Below are 13448 nucleotides of genomic sequence, written 5' to 3'. Positions count from 1 at the left end.
AGGGGAGATAACAAGGAATGGTCAGTTTGGAGTCAGTGTAACGTGTTTGGGTGGGGTGTTCGTGTTAAACTTAGGCTGAACTCGCACAAGCAGCCACACACACACGTACAGACACGTCGCACTAGAAGTGCAACAATCTTGAATGCGACGTTGAAACCCATCTCATCTCGCCCCATCCGTATCATTGTCGAACTAGATCATTGTCCGGATAAAATCAGTGTATAAGCAAAAAGGCTATTTTAAACTGATTTCCCTTTTAAATGATTTTGAAATTACTGTTCGTCTGAAAGACGAAAGTCGTACACAATGACAATATTTTTTTTTAATATTTGAGTTTCCAGGATATATGTTTTATCCATTGACGTTATTCTCGTCAGATGATCAGGAAACTATCTTTCGTAAGCGTAATAATTACATTTTGACGGGACGGTATTTTGAACGAGACTGTATTTTTTAAATAACGTCATCACCAGCGGACGATCGCGTTCCCGGGGAAACCCCAAGGCATTCTCCAGCATGAATAAACACAGAACATTTGTTTCTGACTATATAACACTTTTATCTTGAACTGTTTTGCATACATTGGAAATGTCAGACTGCATGTCCATGATCGAATATTCCAGCTACGATCTATCCTTCTGAAGAAAATGCACCTTCTAACTACACTCAGTGACTCGACTGACAACGACAGTTAACAACACTTTGCAAGAATCTTTTAATTTACTTCAGCACGCATTCGACGCATCTTAATAAGCCCTTTTATATAATCGGTAAAATTATCAACGATGACAAACAGTAATCGCCACGTGATCATTGACAACTTTGAAAATCTCACCAGTCACCTTGATCCGACGGCCATTTTGATGCAACAATCTATTAATTAACTTCGAACCGCATTCAACACATCTCAACAAAAATCTTTAAATGATCGGCCAAATTATCAATGATAACAAACGCTAATCGCTGACGCCTCGCTCAATATTTTCCTGCTAACGTAATATGACACCGAATACGGCAACTGAAGACACCACAACTAATAATATCTGTTGTTAATGTGGCGCATGTTGGCCATGCAAACGTTCGCACGGTTTGGGGAACCTATCCCCCCGCCATACAACTGGTTGTTGCATTACCGTCAGTGTAAACATGGGTCACACTTACCAAATGAAATTTTATATATAAACATCATTCGAAGTACGAAATAAAAATATAAAAAATATAAGAATAGACTTTCAGTTTGTGTAAGTTCAAAGTTCAAATTCATTGCAGTTAAGTCAGTTTGGCCCTAACTCTCAGAAAGGTTCAATGAATTCCAATGAACCCAGAATGAAAATCAATACATGACTGATTTGTAGAATCGACCTGAAAAGTTGTATGTCGACATCTATTTGACACAAGGAGGTATATACTTGCAAGGACCATTCTTTTTTAAAAAAAACATGAAACAGAATGTTTGCTCTGAAACTATACATCTGTAAGCAGAACAGCCATTCATCTTTGCTATGTGGCTGAAATACTGACTGAATGGCTGACATCCATTTAGTCCCTCATTTAAATGGCCGAAGAGAACATTCAGGATGTTTCGGAGTCGTTACTGTTTCCATGTTGTTTTAGGAAGTATAATGATGACTTTCTTATTTCAGCTGATCCTCTAGACTTTGATGACGGACCTTTTGGAAGTGTTCTATGGCGGGTAAGAAACAAATTTGATTGTCACAAGATTACTAACTGAGACCATACACCTTGCTCCTGCATCTTCCCGCTCCTATTAATACATCATTAAGTAGAAGATGAAGCACATGAAAAGTCAGGACTCCCATCATAAATCTTATCACGATCATCTCAATGGCCGCCCATGACACCCCAAGGGCACTCTGACCACACGTATCTGCTGTCTCCTGCATATAGAACTCCTGTCTCCTTCACCTCCTCTTTGTCGTTCTCCGTGTGTCTATCTCAGCTTGTGTCATTATCGCCTTGTCTCCACCCACCCCTTGCCTCACCCATCCCTCCTTATATCGCATCCTCAACCCCCAAACGGAGCGTCAGGCTGTCTAGTTTCAACGGATACCAACCTCTGTCGCGTTCACAATTAGGTTTCTTTCGTCAGCTCTGATTCCCGGCACATCTTTATTTCTCTTGTAATTAAGAGTGCTGCGAGACTGGTTTCCCGGACCACATGCCATGTCACCAATTAGTTATGTAAAATGGCGTATTCTGTTTCTTCTATTAGAAAGGGAATTCGGCATATAGCCAGTCGGATGTATGTTCCCAGCAGCGTCAACTTACAATCTCCACAGAGCGCAGTCAACGATCACCGCCGCCGGACACAATTAATACATCTGCTCTATCTAATATAATGTTCTCCTGTCTTGGAAGTAATTGCCGCGCGAAGGAGCTGCTACTGCGATATGAGCGCAACAAGCACATCCCCGTGATCAGTTTATTGTTGGAAACAGCCCACGTTAAACGTATCAGCTGATATATCTGAAGAAGCGGCCATATTGTGACGTCCGCACGTCGTCTAGTTGTTCCAATAATGGCTACTGCGTGTACCTGAAAAGGTGAATCTTGTTGCAAGATCAGACACAAGTAATTATATACCCCCAGAGTGTTGTCTGAATGTGGATGACCGAGGTATGGTTTCCTGGTTAGTGATCATAGCAATGCATCGACCAACACGGATGTCTTCCATTGGAACACAAAGTATAACAAGCCTACATGTATCGTTATTGCTTTTAGAAACACGAGTCTGGACGATTTCTGTACGCCTCCCAGCCTACTATCACGTACGTGATTGGGTGACGGGGTGAATGTTGTTTGACGCCGCAGTAGTCAACAGTACTTCAGTCATATCTATGGCAGAGCAGTGATTGGTGATTGGAAAGACAACGATACTAGACATCGTGGCATGATTGCACACAGTCAGCCAATTCACACATATATTGCAAACACCAGATCTTGGTTTAAGTCCTTGAATGAAAGAGGGGCGGTGGGAGAGCTTAGTGGTTATATCCTTACAAGTCACGCCGAAAAAACACCGAACATGTCACTGTCTATTTTGATATACATGACATTCAGACCATAGTTTTGCCATACAGACTATAGATCGGACATTCAGACTACATACGTCATATTTAGAACGTAGACCATTTACTTATAATATTGCTAACACAGAGATATCAATTTACAGATCGCATATTTATCATACAGAAATCAATTTAGATACCATATTTCCAACAGATCATATATCTAACAAACATGGGTCTATTTGCATAGCATATTATGAGACAGATCGTTTGATCTAACACACATAGATTAATTTACAGGTCATTATCTAACAAACATTTGACCTCAAATGTACATACTTTTTACATACCATATATAACAGATCGTACATCTAACGGATCATATAACTAACATACCAGCCATAGATCCAACATTGATTATAACCACGTTCTGAACCAAGGTACAATTATTAGACCATGTATCTAACCTACATATCATTGACCTAACACGTAACCTACATATCATTGACCTAACACGTAGACCTTAAATAAATAATTTTCAAACCATAGATCCAATATTTTGACAAAGATCCGTCATTTTGACACAGATTTAACATTTTGACATCAAGCTTACATCAAGTCATAGATCCAACACTTAGAAATAAACTTGCATTGGACTTACGTATTTGTACCTTTGCTGATACAAGCTTTTGGTTTAATAGGTTTAATACATATGTATATTACACATGGCACATGGTGGAGTTGGATCTGGCGCAAAGACTCTAGCTGCCCCCTTCACCTTCTACTATATCGGCGTAGTGGACGTCTCCCGTGATGCTGTTGTTCATGATGATGTGTCCCGACAGATGTAGGCCAGTGCCATGTACAATATAATATGTTTTATAAGGAACACAGTAATGGCCCCCACTGCCGCGCCTCCATCATCACGATGTTGTCGTCTCAGCTTTCTGGAGCACTCCTATAAGTGCCCTTCTCCCAAATAGGCCCCTCTCTATCTGGACGTTGTCATTCATTACTGCTTTAATTTCCACCAGGACAAGAAATACTTGGTGAGCGTTCTCATCCCGATCGGCGTGGGGATAACTGGTGCCATGCTCATTATCGTCACGGCGTACGCCACACGTGTGTGTCGCAGGAGGAAGGTGGCTGAGAGGAACCCGAGGACATTGTTACAGGTAAATACAGGTGACTGGCACAAGGGGACATTGCTACAGGTACACACAGGTGCCTGACACACGGGGACATTGTTACAGGTAAATACAGGTGACTGACTCAAGGGGACATTGTTACAGGTAAATACAGGTGACTGAAACAAGGGGACATTGTTACAGGTAAATACAGGTGACTGACACAAGGGGACATTGTTACAGGTAAATACAGGTGATTGGCACAAGGGGACATTGTTACAAGTAAATACAGGTGACTGACACAAGGGGACATTTTTACAGGTAAATACAGGTGACTGACACAAGGGGACATTGTTACAGGTAAATACAGGTGACTGACACAAGGGGACATTGTTAAAGGTAAATACAGGTGACTGAAACAAGGGGACATTGTTACAGGTAAATACAGGTGACTGACACAAGGGGACATTTTTACAGGTAAATACAGGTGACTGACACAAGGGGACATTGTTACAGGTAAATACAGGTGTTTGGCACAAGGGGACATTGTTACAGGTAAATACAGGTGACTGACGCAAGGGACATTGTTACAAGTAAATACAGGTGGATGACACAAGGGGACATTGTTACAGGTAAATACAGGTGACTGACGCAAGTGGACATTGTTACAGGTAAATACAGGTGACTGACGCAAGAGGACATTGTTACAGGTAAATACAGGTGGAAGACACAAGGGGACATTGTTACAGGTAAATACAGGTGTTTGGCACAAGGGGACATTGTTACAGGTAAATACAGGTAACTGGCACAAGGGGACATTGTTACAGGTAAATACAGGTAACTGACACCTGGTGTCATCACTGATTTTCAGTGATCTAATCTTATAATTTTTACCACTAATAATCCCTTTTAATCCCAATAGAATCTGTTCAAAATGGACACTGGATATTCTCTGACGTTGATATAGGGAATTTGAAAAATATGTTTTCATTGGCAATGGACTGACGCGCAGGATTGAATGTGAAGCCCCGATGCCAAAAAAACATTTTCTGTTTCTATTTTGGCCTTACATTGCTGTAACTTATGTAACAGAATTTGACAATGGTGAAATGGTAGTTATTTTGTTGCTTTAACGTAATGACCTGTGACGTAAAAGAACATGAATGTCAGAAAAATCCTCTTCTATACGTATACCTTTCCCAAACCGAGAGAAGCGCCAAGCAGTCACTGTGTTATCTGCGTCGCCATAAGACGTTATTATTATAAACTGAAAAAAAACACTATAGAGCTGGAGGGTTATTAATGAGATGGTGTGATGGTCTGTAATCTGATTACCTAGCCAAGCTATATTCTGACAGGATAAGAAGCGGTAGATGTAGCAGCAACCTAATTTAGATAAGAGGTAAATTACTGACATAAAGTTCACGAGAAGGGTGTTGATACTCGGTGATACATTCAGATAATTTGCACTTCTATTCCGTCTTTTACTCCCGTCTGTTTCGGCGACTGGTTATTCACTTGCGTTAACGTGTTATATATATTGAACAGCAACGTGACCACATTGGCTGATTGTAGGAAAGGCATTTACGTAACATTGATATGGATGTACAGCTTAGTCGAGCTCGAAACAGACTTAGAACACTGTTCTGGCCTTCCCGTTACTTTGTACTCAAAGTAAGGTTAGCTATAGATAGGGCAGGACACCCTTTCCCTTTTCGCGAACACCTGGTGTCACCAATGATTTTCAGTGATCCATTCGTGTAACCTTCACCACTGGAATCTCGTTCGGCGGATCTTCAAGACTGGTTACTCTTTGGCGTTGACTATTATATTAACTAAAGTCCAAAGAACAGAAGGGTTTTGCAAGAACATTATGTCATAAAAGTCGCAATGAAAACCTTCAATTAGCAAGTTTGTCAACGAAATTATAACTTGTGCTCAGGTCTAGTGAAAAGCGAGAGTGAACCCAGAAATCGGTACGTACAGAACTACCTGGGAAATCAGTGAAAACTCACACAAGTTCAATAAATAAGTAGCATATTACATATTTGTGTCCCCAAAAGTTAAGGGAGCTCTCTCTCTCTCTATCTATCTCTCCCTCTCTCTCCCTCCTACCTCTCTCTCTCTCTCTCTCCTTCTCTCTCTCTCCTTCTCTCTCTCTCATGTTAGCATCAGGAGGCAAGCAGTTGGACACCAAAACACTTAGTAGCAAAGCGTTCTCGTTGGGACATTTAAAAAAATTCCCAAAACATGTTATATTCTTTGTGAGGTTGACGTTGTCAAACACCTGAACAGTCAACACGACCGCTCCCCCATGAAGAGTATACAATGCATGCTGGTGCGCTACTGTCTATTTTGAGACTTCCTTCAAAGTAGGGCCTTAGCGATCTTTCATTGCCTCCAGAGTTGTCTAATGTGGGGATCAGGTGTGACCTGACTGCTGGCATGTCATCTTATCCAGGCGGCGTTTATCGCTGCAATACTGGTCCATACCCAATTATTCTCATTCGACTGTCACTTAGCGGTATTTCTACTCCCTTAGACATAAAGCAACTTTTAAAATAATTGGCAAATGAGACAAGATATTTTCTTTTGATATAAACTAGTTGGAGTGATGGATTTATAAATCACCTCTACGGATAGGTACCGAGTGGGATAGTATTGCCATTATACAGATCTATAAGTTTACATTAAATTACATGTGTTCTCCATATGTTGCAAAAATATATTCCAAAGTCAGTAGTATTCCTTCCATGTCAGCTGTCTTCGTCCCATTGACGTCACATCTAGTTATGTCATAGAATAAAAATAACATATCGCACATGTTTCCACTCGAAGTGGATAGAATTCCCTGAACGCGTAATCTTGAGAATTCATGTTTAATGTCGACGAATGGAATATAACATTTCGATATTTGACACAATGATGTTGATCAAACATGCAAGGGTTTTCTGTCGACGTTACATTGACGTTTTACTGCGCACTGATAGATAATAGGACATTAAGGAATAAGAAAACAGTCGTATCACAAAGTAAACGGGATTTTGTTGCTTTCCTTACGCCATAATTCACCATTGACGTTTTAAATTCGACGTTTGGATACAAAACGTGGCCCATGAAGGCAAGTTTTTGATAAATCAATATGAAATTCGGAGACCCCAAGAGGCGAGTACAGAAGCTATGCATCGCATGTCAAGGGCAAATGCATTTGTAAAACTGTCACTTTGCTATTGGTTTTTATGCCCTAATCTCCCTAATCTGACGTCAGGGATAATGTTACGTGCATGCGCACTCTTGGTGCTGTATTGATTAATCACTGTTCAAGTATCGGCACCAAGTGAGTGTTCGAATGTTGTTTAACGCAACACTCAGCAATATGCAAGTTGTCCCTGCGGCAAGTAGCTGAGTCACAGCAGTGGTTCAGGGCAACATATGACGTCGTCAGGGTACGGTGACGCGCAATCACCGTGCCTGACCCCCGAAACACTTTAATCGGGTTACGGTGACGCACAATCACCGAGCCTGACACCCCAAACACTTTAATCGGGGTACGGTGACGCACAATCACCGTGCCTGACCCCCGAAACACTTTAATCGGGGTATGGTGACGCACAATCATGGAGCCTGACACCCGAAACACTTTAATCGGGGTACGGTGACGCACAATCACCGAGCCTGACACCCGAAACACTTTAATTGGGGTACGGTGACGCACAATCACCGAACCTGACACCCGAAACACTTTAATCGGGGTACGGTGACGCACAATCATGGAGCCTGACACCCGAAACACTTTAATCGGGGTACGGTGACGCACAATCACCGAGCCTGACACCCCAAACACTTTAATCGGGGTACGGTGACGCACAATCACCGAACCTGACACCCGAAACACTTTAATCGGGGTACGGTGACGCACAATCATGGAGCCTGACACCCGAAACACTTTAATCGGGGTACGGTGACGCACAATCACCGAGCCTGACACCCCAAACACTTTAATTGGGGTACGGTGACGCTCAATCACCGAACCTGACCCCAGAAACACTTTAATTGGGGTACGGTGACGCACAATCATGGAGCCTGACACCCGAAACACTTTAATCGGGGTACGATGTCGCGAAATCCCCGAACTTGACCCCCGAAACACTTTAATCGGGGTACGGTGACGCACAATCATCGAGCCTGACACCCGAAACACTTTAATCGGTGTACGGTAACGCGCAATCCCCGAACTTGATCCCGAAACACTTTAATCGGGGTACGATGACACTCAATCACCGAGCCTGACCCCGAAACACTTTAATCGGGGCACGGTGACGCGAAATCCCCGAATCTGACCTCCGAAACACTTTAATCGGGATACGATGACACTCAATCACCGAGCCTGACCCCCAAGACACTTTGATCGGGGTACCGTGACGCGAAATCCCCGAATCTGACCTTCGAAACACTTTAATCGGGGTACGATGACACTCAATCACCGAGCCTGACCCCAGAAACACTTTAATCGGGGCACGGTGACGCGAAATCCCCGAATCTGACCCTCGAAACACTTTAATCGGGGTACGATGACACTCAATCACCGAGCCTGACCCCGAAATACTTTAATCGGGGCACGGTGACGCGAAATCCCCGAATCTGACCTCCGAAACACTTTAATCGGGGTACGATGATACTCAATCACCGAACCTGACCCCAGAAACACTTTAATCGGGGTACGATGACACTTTATCACCGAACCTGACCCCCGTAACACTTTAATCGTGGTACGATGATGCGCAATCACCGAGCCTGACCCCCGAGACACTTTAATCGGGGTACGGTGACGCGAAATCCCCGAATCTGACCCTCGGAACACTGTAGCCGCCAATTTTATGAGAATAGTCTCGTTACAGTTAAGAGAAGGACATGATATTTGGCGTGATTTTATGAAATACTTAAACGAATCAGTAAAGCCTGTTTTATGATTACTGTCAGCAATATTTCAGGTATACGGCGTATATGAAGCAGACAGACAAACTGTTGCCATGAGCATCGTGACGTTTTTTTGTCGTACACACACTCATTTCGCTTGACACTGTTAGCCCCGGATACCCGGAGTGTTTGAGGCGGGGGGAGTGGGGGGAAGCTGCGGATATAGTCTCACCCGGATCTATAAACAGAAGCATAAAACTGCTTCAGACTGAGTACACATCTCAATAATACCGCGCATGGGCAGTGAAGACATTCGTTCTCCAGACAGGATACCAGTAAGTATATAACTTCACTTATTAAGAGCGAACTGTCATTGAGGGAATACCTGATAGGACGCAATAGCTATTCACCACATCGTAAAGGAAGCACATCGGAAATGATTGCCCGATCATTGGTAATGTGACGACAATTTGACGTGACTTTGACGTGATCTGTATGAAATGCTATGTGTCGCCTTTGACACCAACGCCTCTACACTCCAGCAGATGCAACCATCTTCGTTTTCTGTCCGCCAAATCCATCCATTCTTCTATTCGTCCCGGTGGGGTAGCCTAGAGGTTAAAGAGTTCGCTCGTCAGGCCGAAGACCCGGGTTCGATTCCCCACATGGATACAATGTGTGAGGTCCCCCGCCGTGATATTGCTGGAATATTGCTAAAAGCGACGTACTACCATACTCACTCAGTCATCCAGTCAGGCACTCACTCACTCACTCACCTCGGTATATCTGCACCCACCTTGTCTAATTCGGCATAATTCATATGCGCGTTTCACTTTCAAACTTTAGTCTAATAATTATTGATTGAATATCGGTGTTATTAACCATTAAATAGGAAAAAATATATTTCAAATTATGGACCACATGTTTTTCGCTAATATTTTTCATATTCACACAGTCACGATGAAACGCATGATTTGTAGGTGAGGTGAGGGGAAATGGGGTTCAACGTCGCGTCCAAGATTATTGCACTTACATAGCGACGTGCATGTACGTGTGTGTGTTTGTGTGGCTGCTTGTACTAGTCCGGACTGATGACGATTTATAGTGCTAGCTCACTGAGATACCATGCCGCAGTTTAACATGAATACCCCACTCAGACACAGTATACTGACTCCGAGCCGACCAGTCCTTGTTTTATCCCCTTAATGCCGAGCGCCAGACAGGGTAACAACAAGTACCATCTTTTAACGTCTTTTGGTATGATGCGGCCGGGGATCGAACCGCGGATCTTCCGCTCTCCGGGGAGATTTGGAAGGCAACATACGACATTGATTATTGTTTACATAGATACATAGCATAAAGTGGGTAAGACTTGCACACGATGGGTGTTTATCTGAGTATATATGTCGTTATGCAAAAGAGAAATTAAATATCAACCTTAACATGGTTTTAAGTCGGAGAAATCACTTGAATCCATTTTTCCATAGAAGAGACTCGTTGATTCTACTTGCAGAATTAACAGATAGTGATTTTTACATTACATCACCGAAGTCGTAAGCATCTCAGACCTGCATCACTTCGGCCTTTCCTCCCACATTAAGTTGACACTCCGTAATCTAACAGGAATACTGTTAAAAGCGGCGTTAAAACCAACTCACTCACTCCTTGACAACACGCAGGTCGATGCTGCTGTGGAGAGTCGATTTTATGTACATGTAGTGCATATTTTACGACGCTTCTTTCTTTATCACTACTCCTGTGACACATCCCTGCCTTGCGTCCGCATCCCACCCCCCTCTCTCCTCTCCTCTCTCCTCCTCTCCCCTTTCCAATGCCCAACCCCATCCCTGGCTCGCCATCTCTCCGACCCTTGACCCCCTCCTCTCCCCCACCCAACGCTCAACTCCACCTTTGGCTCAACTCCACCCTCTCCCCTGGCCAACTATCAGTCCCACCCTGGCTCGCCATCCCTCCCATCATTGTTCCCAACCCCACCTTCGCTCACATCTCTCCTCTCCGCCACCCCTTTCCATGTCCCTCTCTTCTCCCCTGTCCAACTCAAAACCCCACCCCTGACTCGCCGTCCCTACCACCCTTGACCCCCTCCTCTCCCCCACCCACCCTCCTCTTTCCAACTCTTAGCCCGACCCTTGGCTCGCAATTACTCCCATCATTGTTCTTCTTCTCTACCCCATCCAACTCTTAGCCCCGCCCTTGTGTCGCCATCCCTTCCCATCCTTGACCCTTTCCTCTCCCCACACCAACTCCCAACCCCATCCCTGGTTCGCCATCCCTTCCATCACTGTTCTTCTTCTCCCCACAGGCCAACTGCCAACCCCTATCTTTGCTCGCCATCCCTCTCATCCTTGACCCTTACCTCTCCCCCATCTAACTCCCAGCCCCACCCCTGGTTCGCCATCCCTTCCATCATTGTTCTTCTTCTCCCCACAGGCCAACTGTCAACCCCACTCTTTACTCGCCATCCCTCCCATCCTTGACCCTTTCCTCTCCCCCATCTAACTCCCAACCCCACAATTCGCTCGCCTTCCTTCCCATCCTTGCTTCCAACCCACCCGTGACCAGCACCCAACCCCATCTTTGCCTCCTTCATCCTGTCGTGTTCTTCCATCATTTCTGTGTCCAACATCCAGCTCCATATCACCCACATCCCGCTCCATCGACTGTCCATCCCTTCTCGTGTATCGACCATCACCAGGAACACTTAATATTCACTCATGCATGGGGATGACTATGAACGCAGCCAAAGAGCTATTATATCGTTATTGATTCCCTTGTATTGATCTGTTGCTACGACCAGATCTAGTTTCATCGTTTATGTGTTACTTTGTATTAATCTCCGTTCCGGCCCAAAATGTTTGAGGTAATGAAACAATTGCAGAGAGATATTATTGAACTTACGTGGAAATAAGGCCAAATATTTAACATTGACCCATTATAATGAACACGCTTGACGGCAGTTGTCCCCCCTCCTGCAATCAGATTAGTGAACAAAGAAAATGTTCCAGCCCTATAATTACTTCCATTCACACGTGTATCAGGAGTCATCGCCGGAGATATTGGCATGACTACCGCAAACACGGTTCTATGTACAATCAATGTCTTCAGTATTTATGTATTTGAATTATTTACTGATCAGAATTACACAAAGGGCTTTATATTTTATGTCCACAGCCAAGCGTTTCCCGACCAGATGACATCATGCTCCTAGACCAGTCGTCTGATGACGAGTTTTGATAGGCCTTATATGACGTCACGCATAAAGATGGCTCCGAGGATCTGTATCACGGACTCTTCGATGTGATGCAAGGTCAAGTGTCCAGGAGCACGTTGCAAGCCACGAATCGCTTAGTGTAAGCAAAAGCAATGCTCATCCGGGGTCTGCAATACTTCCAATCGCATGCGCACTGTTTCAAAATGGCGGCGCGACTGACTTCCGCTTGGTTACCTTGCCCTAATGAAGAACGTGATACAAGCATAGGTGAATGTATGACTACAGATGACTACTTTGAAGAAGTATTTGCCCATTTCCCAGTTGATCCAGTCAAGAATTTCTTGTTCCGCTGTCAAACTCAAGCTTCCGTCAGCCGCCATTTTGGTTGAGATCGAAGCAACTTCAGACAACGATTGGCGCGATTGTAAGCGGCTGAACGTTTGCTCCCCGTTGTAAGGAGAATCGCTGGACATCGCTTGCTAACGATTTGCTGTTTGCATCGCACCCCAGATAATGTTACGCCATCAGCATCTTGCAAGCAGTCTGTGACATCACAATATATATGACGTCAGAGATGACGGCGATTTTGACGTCATTCATAAATGACGAAACACCTTGCGAATACTACCAAATGAGCAGCAACACGTCTTGTGACTTCAGTCCCATCATCCCAGATAATCATTCACAAAGGCGAAAGTAGATTCCATAAAATTATACGTTGTATTGCGAAACATCCAAGTGTTTGGACCTTCGAAAAGTGAAGATCAAACAGTTTATAAATGAACTCAGGATCGATGACGTCTGAGTGTATTTATGATTCTAAACCATTTATTCCGAAGCGTAAGTCACGATAATACATTGTTTTCTACGTCTTCAAAACAATACCACCGTTGACAATTGTACAAAACTGCGAGATATATTTACAATTTGTATTTTGCGGGTCACTGCACGAGTGTCTGTGCAGAGGATACAACGTATTCAACAAGCTAGCTGTTCATATATAGTGTTGTTGGTCATCTACGTTTATGATACCTTATATGGATTGCATTTTTTGTGAAAACATCTACAATGTATTAACAAGACCAAAAGGTTTAATCGTTGACATTATTCCAATCGCTGCAAATCATTTTTCAGATCTTCCAG

At 43.7% G+C, this 13448-nt stretch overlaps 1 protein-coding gene across 3 annotated transcripts in view; it reads left to right on the top strand.

Annotated features, from left to right (window-relative positions):
• LOC139442966 (uncharacterized) overlaps nt 1-13098 on the top strand; it is a 62032-nt gene extending 48934 nt beyond the window's left edge. For all 3 annotated transcript variants that reach the window (XM_071223889.1, XM_071223890.1, XM_071223891.1), the window contains exons 3-5: nt 1644-1693; nt 4064-4204; nt 12266-13098. In XM_071223889.1, coding sequence (XP_071079990.1) covers nt 1644-1693; nt 4064-4204; nt 12266-12328 — 254 coding nt within the window. In that variant the 3' untranslated portion in view covers nt 12329-13098. The remainder of the gene's footprint in view (nt 1-1643; nt 1694-4063; nt 4205-12265) is intronic.
• Nucleotides 13099-13448: the final 350 nt, after the last annotated feature.

Source organism: Haliotis cracherodii, unplaced genomic scaffold, assembly GCF_022045235.1.
Source record: "Haliotis cracherodii isolate W230 unplaced genomic scaffold, xgHalCrac1.p SCAF_5, whole genome shotgun sequence".
NCBI classification, from domain to species: domain Eukaryota; kingdom Metazoa; phylum Mollusca; class Gastropoda; order Lepetellida; family Haliotidae; genus Haliotis; species Haliotis cracherodii.
The sequence above is the reverse complement of the archived record's forward strand: the minus strand, read 5'-3'. Positions and strand labels throughout refer to the sequence as shown.